General features: G+C 51.7%; 1 protein-coding gene across 1 annotated transcript in view; it reads right to left on the bottom strand.

The window, feature by feature from the left end:
* Nucleotides 1–15,795, bottom strand: part of UNC5D (unc-5 netrin receptor D) — an 88,098-nt gene that overhangs the window by 10,822 nt on the left and 61,481 nt on the right. Inside the window, exons 7-11 of the mRNA XM_069035312.1 lie at nt 15,527–15,691; nt 11,683–11,715; nt 5,376–5,561; nt 3,438–3,815; nt 1,547–1,631 (exon numbers count right to left, since the gene is read on the bottom strand). Coding sequence (XP_068891413.1) covers nt 1,547–1,631; nt 3,438–3,815; nt 5,376–5,561; nt 11,683–11,715; nt 15,527–15,691 — 847 coding nt within the window. The remainder of the gene's footprint in view (nt 1–1,546; nt 1,632–3,437; nt 3,816–5,375; nt 5,562–11,682; nt 11,716–15,526; nt 15,692–15,795) is intronic.

Here is a 15,795-nt window from a genome sequence, read left to right as displayed (position 1 = left end):
GTGGAAGCAGCAGCTGCAGATGAAACAAACCCATTAGACCCATCTAACTCCAATCAGTGGCCGGTCAGTTTAGGGTTCTGGTATTTAAAATACATTTCAATTTGTTTAACCCAAATCCAGCACTGAAACTGCTCTGTGCCAGCCAGCCCCGCTTCGAGCACCAGCTGGTCCCGTCCCCGCCGTGCTCTGCCTTCAAACGCTGCCATCAACAATATTTTCACAGGAGCGAAGATAAAACAAATTATGGTTTAAAAAACACAGGCTCATAAATTTTTCCAGATTGCGTGTGATCTCCCTGCTTTGAAAACCCATTTATATTCTGCAGGAGGAGCGAGCCCAGTGACTTACACAGGCTCAGGGACAGGGCTCTGCTTGGATTTAGGACTGGGCAAAGTGGAACCATGTCTGTGGCACTGGGACAGGCAGGGGAGACCCCACCAGCACAGCTGAGCTCCAGGGATTCACCTGGGCTGAATTAACGGCTGCTGCATCCTCTGCCTGCTGACTTACAGACACGAAATGTCAGAGAAGAATCTGCTTTTCTTCCCTCCCACTCAAATTTAACCCAGCCCCACATCCACGTGTTTTCCGCATCTCTTGGAATAAACACCTGGGCAGGAGCGGTGCCAGAGCGGAGGAGACTCACTTGGACACTGAGCCAGCAATGAAGTCTCTTGCCCTGTGGGTTTTGGTGGTTTGGTTGTATTTTAATTCATTGGGGTTGTGTCATCCCCATTATCAGCTTCTAAATGACTGGGCACACAGCTCCCTCCTCAGATTAAAGCAATGGTGTTTCCAAGATAAAAAATAAGAGGAGGAACCTCAAACCAAGATAAAAATTAGGGAAAGGACCTCAACCAAGACAAAAGTAAGAAGATATAATAATAAAACCAGGATATAAAAAGGGGAAAAGCCCAAGCTCACTTGGGTACCCCATTCCAGTGCCCCTGGTGACACCCTGACGTGCAGCCCTGGGCTCAAATCCCTCAGGTTCCAAATCCAAGCTGGCTCTGCACAGCTCTGCCATCTCCCAGCTCGGTGGGGCTGTAGCTGTGGGTGCTCAGAAAATGCACTTTGAAAACACCATCCCTGCTGGAAAGGCCGGAATGTTCCAGGCCCTCCCTGCAGTCTGTGTACCAGTGTTGCTGAGAGGGACACTGCAGGGGAGGAAGAAAAGCCACAACAGGGCAACAAAAAAAGGCCAATTTCTTGTTTTCTTTTTTTCAAGTGCCACAACAATAAATTCTGCCGAAGCCTCGGTGCTTCCAAGTGTCCAAAAAAATCAAAGCACCCCCCAGAGCCTGAGCTGCAGCTGCTGAGCAGGGAGAGGAGAAGGGAGCAGCAGGCCCACGATCTCCTTTGGCAGCATGTCCAAGGTTTCCATGGATTTCACGGGAGCATCGCTCCAAGGCCACTTTTGTGTCCCTCACAGGGTCACAGCAGGGTGGGCACAGCAGCAATGGGGACGAGGAGTGACTCCTGCACGTTCCACATGCAGTAAAGGAGGCAGATCCACGATCCTGGATCTGTGTTTGTGGGCTCTCACCTGGACTCCTTCTGTGTGATGGCCAGGTAGATCTCCCAGGAACTCTCCTCAGGAATAGCTCCGTGTGGAATCAACAGACTGACCCCTGCAAAAGAACAAGGGCAGGACTGACCCTTGGGAAGGGCAGGGATGTAAGGGACAGGGAACACACACCCCAGGGACCAGCCCTAAGGGAATGTTCCTCTGAATTCCTGCTTGGAATGGCAATGTCACCAGATGAAAGGAAAACAAATGATTAAAGGAAATAAAGCTGTGACTTTTCCATTAAAGGAAAAGACATCTAATTTCCCAAAAAGCCTCTTGAAAGCTCTTTCCCCCTTTCCTTTTTGAAATCAAACCTGATCATTGTGGGGTCCTGGGGAATCTCCTCATGGAGAGAGCCCCTGCCCCAGCCTGAGCTTCCAGGGCGATCACCCCTTTGTTCCTACACATCCCAGCCCCTGGATCCAAGTGACCCCATTCTCCTTTTACACCACCAGAGGGGATCAGAAGTTAACAAGGGAGTTTTCCACTGGGTACCACTGGAATTAAACTGCTTTATATCTCCCTCTCAGGAGAGGAGGGATGTGTTTGACTGCATCTGTCACACACTGCAGAGCCTCGGCGAGCACTGACTTGATCACACTGGAATTTACAACTGCTTAGCAAAGCTGATCTTACATAAAGGCAGCAGAATTACATAAATTGCAAGTGGACCAAATACATATTTTAATAATCTAATTGATGGGACTATCATTACATAAAGTAGCTAAATATACAGTATGAGGGAATTCTTAATTCATGCCTTCCCTCAGTGCCTCTGCAATGTTCCTTCCTCAACACAAATCCAGTCTGTGGAGAAATGCAAACGTTCCACGTGTTGTGCATGACAGTGCAGCCCTGGACTGTCGCTGTTATCAATCCTCTCTAAACACAAACCACGTTTTTTATGGTAACCTTTAACGCACCCGTTTTATGGGACATGAAGGATAAAGCTCTAAATCATCCAGTTCAACCAGAGAGCAGCAGATAATCCCGGAGCCACTGGTCAAACGAAAACAAAGCTGAATTTAAAGTGAATAAATGTCACTGCAGTTTGAAGGATGATAACCCTTAGCTGGCAATGGGGTATCTGGCTTTTTGTGCTGCCTTTTGGAGAGAGAAGATGCCCAAGGTAAGGACTGTGGCTCAGGGTGAAGCAAACACAGCCCTGTGGTACAACTGCAGGGCCGGGACCCTGACAGCCTTTGCTGGCTCTGAGCTGCTGTTCAGCTCATTTCACAAACAATTCTGAAGTCTCAAAGACGTTCCACAAAGCCCTGAAGTCACAGAACTCCTGACACAAAGCAAAGGGAACATCCCAGCGCCCAGCCCGGGACGGGGCTGACTCGGAAGGGCCCCACTGTGGGAATTGTGCACCTTTTGCTCCAAGAAAGGGGAAAACAGACAGGCAGGAAGGGGCAGGACCCTGGTGGGCAGTGGGGCTGTCCCCAGGCCTGGCTGTCCCTCTGCCCCCCAGGCAGGGCTGTGGGGCCCGGCGCTGCTGCTGGAACGTGAGCCCCTTACATAAGATCCAGTATCGACCCCTTCCCGGGGAGCCTTTCCTTTGGAGCAGGATCCAAGCAAGCCACAGCTTTGATTAATGTGACTTTCATGCTGAACACATCAAGAGAGGCAGTAATTTAGAACAGTTCAAACAGGCATAATACCTCCTCACTCCTCAGCCCAGGCTTCCCTCTGATCACTCGTGTCCTGTGTGGGCAACGTGCCCTACTTCCCAAAATTTGCATTAACGGGGCCCCTACTTCTCTTTTCCTGGCATTTTTTTTTTAGATTTCGTTATAAAACGCGGCATCAGGCAGCCTAATCTAAAATTCTTTAATGTGCTTTTAATGAGAAAGGATCCACCCACCTGTGTTTGGAACCACCAAGCGGCCCCCCAGGTGCCCGAACAGGGCCGTGGTCCTCAGCTCGCTGCTGGTGGAGATGGAGGCCAGGTTCTGGATGTACATGGCCTTGTTCCTGGCCTGGATTGTCCCAAAGGCCCTGTGGTTCCCGTGGGGGAAGGTCCCGGGGTGGGCCTTGCCCTGGTACTCGGCTCTCTCGGTGACACCCAGGGACACCATGAAGGAGCTCTGCACCTTGACCTTGATGTCTGCCAGGGGGTTGAACAGCGACGACTCCGTCATCAGCTCCTTGTCCAGGGGGTCCTGCAGGCAGATGGGGCCGCTGTAGGTCCTGCTGACCGTCAGGTCGGGCTGCAGGGACGAGTTCAGGAGCAGGGAGTTACCTGTGGGCACAGGAGCAGGGGGGTGTCACGGAGGGAGGGGACACCTGAGGGGTCCCTTCCCGAGCCCTCCCCGTTCCCGCTGGGACTCGCTCTGCCCTCCTCGAGCTCTCAGAGCTCAGAATCACACCAGGCCACGTTAGAGAACAGAGGAACTGATGCAAAGATCCGACACACTTCATGCTTCCCACACCTGAGGCAGCTCCAAGGAGTCCAAGGAGGAGCCTCCTTTTGTTTTGGATTCAAGTTTGTGAGTTTGCCCTTTTTCCTCTCCTGTTGTTTTCTTTCCTTACATTAAACCCCACTGAGTGACAACATCTTCCCGCAGACCTTTTACACAAACCCACAACGTCATGCCTGAGGGAAACTGGGCTGAAAGGGAAGTGGGACAAGAGTAATACAGGGAAAGACACCACAGTTATTCATTTAGAGGCATTTTACCTCAAAAAACACTCTGAAAAATGGGAAGGAGTGGCTGGATTTAGGGCCTGAACCCTTGAGCTGTTTGGTTTTGTGGTGGGGTCTTTTTCTTTGGTTGTTTAATTTTTTTAGTTGGGTATTTTCAGAGCATCCAGAATGAAACGTTTTAAGCATTAAGGCAAGCAAACAATTCCCCAGACTCAAAACAAGATTCAAACTGAACCACAAAGGAAAACGTTCCTATCTGAGGCAGTCATTGAGATTTACACAGCCCTAATTAAAGGTTTGGATTTAGAAATGGATGAATGAACCTCCTTCAAACGTCCTTGTCTGCCAAGCCCTTTTCCCAATTTCTTGCAAGTCATGCTTGGTGAGGAACGTCTCCAGGAAATAAAGAAACTGTAAAAACAACACCACAAAACCCCCCCAAACAAACTCTGCAACATATTTCCCTTTTCTGAAGAGAGAACAGAGACATGGGGACACTTTCACACCCCGCCCACACTCCCACCCACCCACAATCAGGCAGGTCTGAGGTAGAATGGCAGCACAGCATCAGAGAAACATTCTGCTTTCATCCCCATTTCTCTCCCTCCCCACCTTCCTGCTCAAAGGAAACAACGTTCCTGAAAACCCGAGCAGTGATTTTAGTAAATGTTTTGTCCATATTTTATGGCACTGGTGGGTTTTTTTCCTAGAGTTTTAGGGGTCTTTTTTAACAAACCCAGTTTTACACACATTTATTCCCCACAGACCGCGGTGTCTGTGTGTTACAGCAGGTCACAAACCCCTTCCAGCTGGGGGTCTCAGAGTATCAGTAAAAGAATAATCCCTTTTCTTGGAGTGAGGGCAAGGTCTGAACTGAGAACAGGAGGGAAGTACAGCTGTGCTGCCTGGGCTTGCTCTGGTTTGGTGCTTTGCTTTAGTTTGAGCTTTCCCTAAGTCAGTGCAGAAGGTGGGGACAGCATTTCTAAAGCATCTGGAGTGTGGTGGCCAGGAAGGATTCTGTGTTTGTGGGACACCCCAGAGCCAGTTCCAGGGTCCCTGGCCCTGCCTTGGCTGCCCCAAACCCCCCTCCCCAAATCCAGGCGTGCCTGAGCAGTGGGAGCTCTGCAGAGAAGAGAAGGAAATCGCCGCACTAACCTTGTCTGACTGTTTTAAAATTAAAAGTCTGGAAGCCTCCCGTGAGTGCAGAGGAATCAATGACATCCACGCCGTACTCACTCTGACTGCGCCGGTACAGGGTCACCCCCAGCGCCAGCACGGCCACCGCCAGCACCGCCGCCGCCAGCCCCGAGTACAGCGCGATGTCCCCGCCGCGCTCCACATCTGCGGGGACAAGAACAGCGCTCAGAGCGGCCGGGACACGGGGGGACACGGGGGGATATGGGGGGATACGGGGGACATGGGGGGCACGGGGGGATACGGGGGACATGGGGGACATGGGGGACATGGGGGACATGGGGGGGACACGGGGAACAAGGAGGATACGGGGAGACACGGGGAGACATGGGGGACATGGGGGACACGGGGGAACATGGGGGGACACGGGGGGACACGGGGGAACATGGGGGGACATGGGGGGACATGGGGGACATGGGGGGACATGGGGGGACACGGGGGAACATGGGGGGACACGGGGGAACATGGGGGACATGGGGGGACACGGGGGAACACGGGGGGACATGGGGGGACATGGGGGACATGGGGGGACATGGGGGCCACGGGGGGACATGGGGGGACATGGGGGCCACGGGGGGACACAGGGGGACATGGGGGACATGGGGGGCACGGAGGACATGGGGGGACACGGGGGGACACAGGGGGACATGGGGGGACATGGGGGGACACGGGGGTGACACGGGGGGCACGGAGGACAAGGGGGGACACGGGGAACAAGGAGGATACGGGGAGACACGGGGAGACACGGGGAGACATGGGGGACATGGGGGACATGGGGGGACACGGGGCGACACGGGGGAACATGGGGGACATGGGGGGACATGGGGGACATGGGGGGCACAGAGGACAAGGGGGACATGGGGGGCACGAGGACATGGGGGGACACGGGGAACAAGGGGGACACGGGAGACACAGGGGGACACGGGGGGACATGGGGGACACGGGGAGACATGGGGGACATGGGGGACACGGGGGAACACGGGGGGACACGGGGGAACACGGGGGCACATGGGGGGGCACGGGGGGACACGGGGAGACACAGGGCAAGTGGAGACACCGACGTGGAGCCGGGCAGGAGCACAGGCAGCAATGGAAAACAAGGGCTGAGAGGGTGAGCGGAATTCCCGATGGATCACCACAAACTGGAGAGCCTGCTCTGGGTCAGGGATGGATCCCTGCATCCTGCAGAGCCTGCTCTGGGTCAGGGATGGATCCCTGCATCCTGCACAGCCTGATCTGGGTCAGGGATGGATCCCTGCATCCTGGAGAGCCTGCTCTGGGTCAGGGATGGATCCCTGCATCCTGCAGAGCCTGCTCTGGGTCAGGGATGGATCCCTGCATCCTGGAGAGCCTGCTCTGGGTCAGGGATGGATCCCTGCATCCTGCAGAGCCTGCTCTGGGTCAGGGATGGATCCCTGCATCCTGCACAGCCTGCTCTGGGTCAGGGATGGATCCCTGCATCCTGCACAGCCTGATCTGGGTCAGGGATGGATCCCTGCATCCTGCACAGCCTGATCTGGGTCAGGGATGGATCCCTGCATCCTGGAGAGCCTGATCTGGGTCAGGGTGGCACCATGGTCCACCCAGGTTTTCAGGTTGGACTGGAAAGGCAGCAGAGCTCTCCCCTCTCGGAGCACGAGCTGTGCCATCGGCTCCCGTTCCCGTTCCAGCCCCGCGGCAGCGTTAACCTGGGTGGGACTGCAGCCAGGGAGGGCTGCTTGAGGCACCAGCAGGAGTTTTCAGTGATTGCTGCTTTCCAGGCATGTGGAAGCTTTAGGCTGGAATTCTGGAGCTGATCCAGGAGGTCATGAATCCTGAGAAGCAGCCTGGGACAACAGCAGCGCTCCATCCCCTCCCAGCCATGAACTCACAACCAGGCTTTCTACGACTTCCAACTCTTCCAGCAGAGAAAAGGAATTCACTGCTGTGACAGAATGGATCCAAATGAAGCCTGCAATATGCCATAATTGAATATCCAGCCCCGCTAGCCTCGATCTGCTGGGATTTGGGAAAATTAAATCATGAAATTAAATCACTTGGGAGGTCCCCTTAGGGGGTCCTTGGGTAGCTCCCTGAATTCCCAGCTCTGGGGGGGGGGGAGGGAGCCCAGAGCCCACCCTGGGCATGGTCTGGGTCCTGCTGGGGGCTTCTCCTGGCACAGCAGAGCCCATGAACAGAACCTGGATTTACTCATGGCCAACGAGAGCAATGAAATATCACTGGGAAATGCAGAGGGCTCAGTGTCAGTGAACGAACTGCACTGCACAGAAATAGGGTGGAAAGTTAAAATCAGCATTTAATAAATAGCCGATTACGGAAATTACTTAATTACTGTTTGGGAGGAGGCTTCTGTTGTGCTTTTCTGCTGAAAGTCAGATAATTTCATTTTAGCTGAGTTTTGAAAACGACCATGAAAGTTCAGACTGTTGAGATGAAAGGAAGGAGCACCTCTGGGCAGCATTTCCTTGGCTCAACACTTCAGAACGAAGAAAGTGTCTGAGAAGTGCCAGCAGCCCCAGCTGGACGTCCTGGGAAGGGGCTGGGCACCCACAGCTCCCTCCCAGCAGGGAAACACCCCAGGAATGGCAGCACCAGGACCCCCAGTCCCTAAACCCTGCCCCAGGTGCTGGGAACGATGCTGGGACTCCAATTAAAGTAAAATCAAATGTTTGGTTCAAACATCCTTAACAGAAAACATCCCTCCCATCCCCGCTCTCCAACTGGTCCCAGTCAACCCCAACCACGAGATTCCAGCATCCCACTCAACCCGAAATAAATGTTTTGGTATCAGTTTTACCAGAACCACTATTTAGCCACAAAAATACCCCTGCAAAATTTCTGCTGTATTTTCAAATAATCCCCAAATGGAAAATGGTTCTGCTTTTGACACATTCACAACTTGCTGGGAAAGGAAAAAGAAAAATCACAAAGTTTGCATGGAAATATCAGCTTTGAGGAGGAATCCACCTTCTGTGGCAGGTCACGGCAGGAAACCACACTGAACAAACTCCAGAAGTTACAAAATTCAACTTCTTAGAACAATTCCACTGCCACACGGTTCTACCAAATCAATCACTACAGAGAAGCATTTTTTTCCCTGAAGCATTTTTTTTCTCACTTTTTTCCATTAGATCTCCCCTTGAAAAATGCTGGAAAGAGAATTTTGAGCGTTTTAGGCTCAGTTAGGGACTGCAGAGAGGTAAGATATCGGCTGACAATGTAACAATGGGGGAGGCCAGATGGAAAAAGCAAATGCAAACCCCCAGGGGCACAAAGGCAAACTGGAAATGGCTCAGATCAGACCAAGACAACACAAATCCTGATCCAAAGCCCCACTCCCACAGCTCTGTTTCCTTCCCCAGTACCAGGTGCAGAAAGCAAAGTACAGATAATAATTACATTTCTATTCCTTCCCATTTCCTATTCCCAAGCTGCTTTGATGTTACAGGGAATTAATTATGAAACGCTATTGTTGACTTAATTTCTGTGGGTAATGAGAGCAATGAATGAGGCAGGAGAAGGGAGGTGATGGATCTCCAGAAACCCAGGAACAACTGGGGTCTTTCCCTTCCCAGGGAGCCATCGAGAGCTCGTGGTTATTGCACCACAAAGCATCTTTAACTGTTCCCTTTGCATCATTACTTTAAAAAAGGAAAGTGCAGAAAATCTGAAATTACCTCTTCTGCCTTGCTGGGATGAGGAATTACTGAGTCAGAAAGGTGCTGAAATATCCTGGCAGGAGAACTTCCAGCCCCCAGGACAGCAATGGGGGGAGAATCTCAGAATCTCCTGCCCTCCAAAGCAGAGCATGAGCCACTCCTCAGGTGCTCACTGTGAGCAACTGCAATTTCTGACTCTAAATCTCCTCAAGTGCTTCAGCCTCTCCTTTTCCATCGATTCCCACGCCAGGCAATTCCAGTTTCCCACTTTTAAACTGCTGTATGTGGGTTAAAGATGAGAGGGAGAGCATGGAATCCAAAAAAAAAAAAATGGGAACGGTTTGACTCGAGCAAAATCTTTCTGAGGAGAAGAATTTTCTTTTCATTGAGAACTTGAACTGGACACTGGTCTATAAATTTTATGATTAAAACCTCTCACAGGAATTCTTCCTGAGGTTCCTTCCCTGTAATAAAATGGTCGCTGCTCTGTCCGTGGAGTCACCCAGGTGATCCCATAACTGCCCCACTGCCAGGAAAACCCACCACAAACCCCAAAGGACCACAGAGTTCAGAGGCAAAGGATCCTTTCCAGGATTTAGTGGATTTTTAAACAGCTTTATGCTAAAAGGGCAAACCCAGAGTGACTCAGTATTCCCTGAATTATTCCCATGGAACACAACTCCATGAGAAAGGAGCCTTTCTTCTTGATTTAGGATTTTGGTCTTTCTTTAGAAACAATCCCTGTGTTTTTTTAAAGTAATTTTCATCTCTTCACCTTCTAATCTTTTCTTTTGGAGAATTCCTTCCATGGGAGATTAGAAATTAAGGGAAGGAGGAAAGCGTGGGAAATCTGGGGGAGCGCGGTGAGGTTCTGCTTTTATTTTTTCCCAGAAGGGAACAAAGTGGAAACCAACCAAACAAACTAGAGAAGCAAACATTTATAGTCAACCAATTATTCCTTAATGAGCTGCATCCTCCCGGCCCAGGGGCGGGAGGGACCCTGGCAGGCACCGCGAGTTTTATCCCTTCCTGCTCCAGGATCCATGTTTGTGGTAATTGCAGCCCATTTTTCACTCCACCTCCTGACACTGTTACACAACATTTATTGAAAGCACATTTGATGGTAATGAAGTTTCTATTAACTATGATTAAGTTTCATAAAGCACCTGAAGATAATTTAAGATGTGCAGGAGCAGAAAATGAAACATTTGGTTTAGTACATTAGGAGACGTAATTGATTAAATTATCTCATTTACAAGGAGTGCTTTGCAGGGGCTGTGCAGGGCACACAGCAGGGACAGGAGATCCTGGGATCCTTGGCAGGAGATCCCAGAGGTTCTTCCGCTCCCCTTCCCGAGCTCCCCATCACTCCCACAGCCCAAAGCCCTTTTCCTCACTCTTGGAGCACGAGGATCAAAAGTCAGGGACTTGGGTAAGAGATCATTCAGTGGAGCAGGTTGTCCCTCAATTATCTTCATAATTGGCTTTGATTTTGCATTGCTGATGAGTCAGGAAGTCCTGCAGCAGCTCTGGCTCTGAGAGCAGCAGCGAGCTGGGTGCTGTGTCCCTGCCCCGGGCTGGAACCCAGCCCCTTCCATCTCCAGGCCTGTCACAGCCCAGATCAATCCCACTGCAGCTCCTTTTTGGGTCAATCAGAAAATCAAGCCATTTGACTGAGATTCTCTCCATTTTCTCTATGAAATGGAGCTGCACAGACGAACAAATGGAACTCACTGCCTGCGCCCAGCCTGGCACAGAGCAGCCATGGGGGGGGACTTCTCAGGGCGTGACTCTGGGGACACCCAGGCAAGCCCAAAGCAGAAATGCTCAAGGCAACCTCAGCACCTTTTGCAGCTCCCTAACTTTAATTTTGGGTACCCTGAGAAACACTAAGAACCAGGAATGTGAAATCACAGAATCACCAAGGGTGGAGAAGCCCTCGGAGATCACCAGCAGCACCACCGCGGTCAGCACCAACCACGGCCCCGGGTGCCACCTCCAGGGCAGAGCACTGCACCCCCTCCCTGGGCAGCCCCTGCCAATGCTTTCCAGCCCTTTCCATGGGGAAATTCCTCCTGATGTCCGACCCGGCCCTCCCCTGGCACAGCTCGAGGCTGTTCCCTCTCGTCCTGTCCCTTGTGCCCCTGGTGCCACTCCCCTGTCAGGGCTCTGGGCAGAGCTGCAGGTGCAGGACAGCAGCCCCAGGGCAGCGCAGAGATGATCCCCAGGCACAGGGAAAGGCACAGAATCGCCCTCCAGGTGAGGCAGGAAGCCTGGAGGGAGCTGAGCAAGGTCAGAGCCAGCAGCGGAACCAGATCTGCACCAAGGACCCCAAACTCTTGCATTAATTCCTGGTTTTCCAATTCCAAGTGTTCCAGAGATCGATGCCAAGCCTGGAGCCAGGGCTCCCTGTCAGACACAAACCACTGAGGATGAGCACTCCCCTGGCTCACCCTGAAGCTGGGAGCACAGAGCTGCTCCCAAGATGCTCTCAGCAGATGCTAAAGCCTCTCATAAACCCTTGGCTCCTACTTAGCTCCTAAACAAATAACCCAAATGGCAGAGAAGATGAGGAAAATCATATTTACAAGAGAAAAAAAACAACTTACTTTGGGATTTTATTTCATGAAGAGATTTTTTATCTGAGAGAGAGAGCGAGAGGGAGAGAGGGAGAAAGTTGCACTTAATAAATTTACATGGAGCATATCTATTTCCTATATTGCTTCTGTCTCACTCTATAAATGAAACATTTTCTCCTCATTTGCTGACAATATGAATATTTTATGTTGTCCATATTTTTCTCTTCATCTTCTTTTTTTCTTTCCCCCCCCGCCAAAATCCCTTTCAGGATGTTCCTTCACAGCAATTTCTCACTTGGTTAATTCAGGTTATTTGTTGGCTCTATTGGATGCTGTTGTTTATTTACACCTCAGCAAGAAGGAAGTTCAATACTTTGCAGTGGATCATTGGCAAAGAGAGCCAGGTCAGAATTAATGATCCCTTTGTGTGCTTGATGTATGGAAAGGCTGGTGATGGGCACCTAAATTAGTTGTAAAATATAAAAACGCCCAGTTTATTCACGTTTTTGTACCTAAACACCCCAATAACGGCACCTCTCCGTGTGTTTATGAACACACACATCCATGTGCCCCCAAGAGATGCAAATAGGGGATAAAAGGGGTTTTCTGCAGGACTGACCTCTCAAAAATGAGCCTTCTCTGCCTCCCTCATACCAAGCATTTGAGTCACCATTTATAACCTAAAACCTGCTGAAGTAATCCCAAAAATGGGAGACTCAGGTAGATTATGAGGCTCCTTCTCTTGTTTCCAATGTTTGTGAGGATGCTCAGTTTAGAAACACTTAACCCAGGAGATCGTTGGATTTTGGCTTTGCCACAAACCTGGTGGGATGGGATTTTTTCCCTGCCCAAGGCTGGTTTTGGTTTTGCAGGAAACTGAGGCACAAAAACACCCAGTGAGGAGAGTCAGACTGGAGTCTGCAGGGGAGCAAACCCTTCCCTGCTGCTGGCACGGGGCTGTCTGCAGCAAACTGCAAAGGGAAAAAGCATTTCCCATGAACTGGGAGATTCCTGGATCCAGGAGCCTCCTGGCAGCAGCACCAGGGCTGCCTGGAAACTGGAAAATGAAATGATTTGTGATTGTTTGGGGTGCAGTAGTGAAAATGTGTTTGCAGTTCAGTTCTTGTGGCCCTACTTGTTTGTTTTGGTGTTGGGCACTGGGAGAAGAAATCGATAGGTTTTGAAGTCAGGAAAAATAACTTTAAAGCAAACAGATAAAAGTAAAACAAAAAGCTCTCAAAAAAAACCCCTCTCTCTTTTATTAAGCAAAGAGAAAGCTTTCACCTCTGCAAGAGAGGGAGAAATCCACCCTGGCAAAGCATCCAACTGGGAATACTGGGAAGGAATCAACACTGAGAGAACAAACAGGCCAGAAATCAGTGAGGTCCTGGGTCTGTCTGGGCTCAGAGTGACCTTTGCATCCCAGGGAGTCAATCTGGCAGCCCTGGAAACCTTTCATCTGTACCAAGCCCCACAGAAATCTTCCTCCTGCATCAAAGTTTGGGTCTGCACAACTGTTATGAGTTCCAGAAGAAATTCCCTGGAGGAAAAGCTCTTCCAGTTGCTCCTCAGGAAGGACAGGACCATGGGGATCCACCCAGGGAATATCCAAGGCCAAAAGGAGCACGGGGATGTTCCCGTGTGCTGTCTTGGGGTTATTCCCAAACTCTCCTGTCAGGGACCAAATAAAGAACCTCAGAGTTGATCCATTTTATCCCCATTTCATTCAGTGCCTCCAGATCTGAACGTTCATCCCAAGGATCAGCATTTTCCCAGCCAGATCCAGGCTGGTTCTTCCCTGGTGTCCTCCGTTCTCACCCTCCCTTTCAGCTCAGTCCTTATTTGTTAACCAAAGGAATGTTTCTATTTTTGCCTCACAGAAGGAGCAAAGTTAACCAGTTGTGCCTGATAAAAAACCTCCCAGAGATTGCTTTGCTGTGGCTCAGGGCTGCATTTCCTCCACAACTCCCCACGGGATGAGAAGCAGAGCAGGAAGGCACATACTGGAAGATGAACAGAGGAGAAGAGATTTTTAAAAAATAGGGTAATTGCATCAATTGCTGTTAGCTGAGAAAGCAATTTCAGCCCTAAAAACACTGTGGCACAAGGACACCGGGACAGCTCCAGCCATAAAGGAGAGATAGGATCACACTCGGAGATGGAAGGAGCAGGAGACACGAATACTCCAGTCCAGCTGAACCCACATGGAAATGCAGCTCTTGGAGCAGAGGCTGGGGGTGCTGGATGGGCTTGGAGCCACCTGGGACAGGGGAAGGTGTCCCTGCCCATGGCAGGGATGGCACTGGATGGGCTTTAAGGTCCCTTCCCACCCAAACCACTCCAGGATTCTGCGACTCCAGGACCTCCCCAGCCCAGGAAAAGGAGGGAATGAGTTTGTTTGAACCCCAAAGGCCTCGCAGGGCAGAGCTGCCCCAGCTCCCTCAGTGCCAGAGGTTCCCTGGCACAACCCTGGCTCTGTCCCTGCGCCCCAGGGCACGGGCGAGGTGTGGCAGTGACCCACAGGCTGCCACAGGACCCCACAGGGGAAAGGAGGGAATTTGGGGCAGGACAGGAACATTTCCCACCTGCAGTGTGGCTGTTCCTGAAGGCCACCTTGATACTGACCCTGGGGACACCACAGACAGGGCCCAGGGGGTGGCAGGGCCCCTCTGCGCAGCCTCAGCTGCAGCTCCTCACGCCCCTTCCCACACGTCCTCCTGCCAGCCCCCATGGATATGCTGATGGACACTGGGATGGATTTGGGATTGATCCAGCCAAAGGCAGGGACAGGCGTTTGTCAATGGATAGGGAGGAGAAAACCCCAGGAAACATCCCGGGATCACCGCGCCGGTCCCCGAGAGCTGAATGAATGCCCTGCTCCCAAACCCTCACTGCTTATTCTTTCTTAAAACACCAGGAAGGAAAAAAATCTGCATTTCATTTCTGCCCTTTAAAACACCAGAGCCTGTCTGCCTGACACCTCGGAGCCGCTCTGCAACCCTGGGAATTTAAGTACTGGGATACACAGCCAGAGTGCTGAGTGCTCCCTCCACCAAACCCCAGCAAAATCTGATTGAAGGTCTCAGCTGAGGTGTCTCTGAAGCCTGAATAAATACACAGGATGCTCTCTGCCACTGGGAAAGTGTTAAAATCTCAGGGCAAAAAAAGAGAATTCGTTTTGTTTAGACAAGAAAAGGCAATGCAGAACCACAGAAACAAGGACAGAGGAGTAGTTAAACACGACATTAAAAACCCAGACATATCCTTGTTTACATCTCTCAGCCCTGGCACTCCTGATGGTTCCCAGGGCTGCTGTTCCACCTGACAAGGTGACAGCCCCTCCACAGGGACAGGAGCGGGCTCAGGGCAGGGATAAACTCACAAATTCCTCCCGTGAGCGGCGCCTGCGCAGCTGCAGGGCTGCTCTGCCCAGCTCCCTGAGCTGTGGACAGCAGCAGCTTCCCAGTGCCAGATGCTTCCCAGACATTGATGAAGTGCAAAGCCTTTCCCAGGGAGCTGCAGATTTGCCTGGGTTTAACTCCTGTTAAAGGCAGCAAAAGGAGCAAACTCTGACCTTGACCGGCTCCTGCACCCGGAGCTCTCGTGGGGGGGTTTTGCCCATTTGCTTGCAAGGAAAGGCAGAGGCTGAGGAGCACATTTGGTTGTGGAGGTCAGTTACACCCTGCAAAGCCCCTGGATTTGGGTTTTTAGGATCATTCACAGGCAAGGAACGGGCGACACAAATCCAGCGACCCGGAAAATTTCAAACCACACACGGAAAACCGACACGAGAGTCCCACCCACACAGGTTCCCCGGACTCCAGCCCACCTTTCAGGCCAGTCCTAAAACCCCTCCCCAGCCCAGCCAGCTCACCTTGGATGCACAGCCCCTCGGTGCAGTTCTCCGACTCCTGGCTCAGGCCCTCGCAGTGCTTGCCCCCGTTCCTGGGGGCTGGCGCGGCGCATTCCCGCACCCTCAGGTGCTCGCACTCGGGGCTGCACACCGACCACTCGCTCCACACCTCCCAGCTCCCGTCCACTGCGTGGGCAGGGGGAAAACCAGTCAGCACTGCTGGGGAGGTCCTGCAGCAATGCTTGTTTCGTCTCTCTCCCCCATAACTCCATACTTCAGAGCGAACTTTT

Source organism: Aphelocoma coerulescens, chromosome 22, assembly GCF_041296385.1.
Source record: "Aphelocoma coerulescens isolate FSJ_1873_10779 chromosome 22, UR_Acoe_1.0, whole genome shotgun sequence".
Lineage (NCBI taxonomy): Eukaryota > Metazoa > Chordata > Aves > Passeriformes > Corvidae > Aphelocoma > Aphelocoma coerulescens.
The sequence above is the reverse complement of the archived record's forward strand: the minus strand, read 5'-3'. Positions and strand labels throughout refer to the sequence as shown.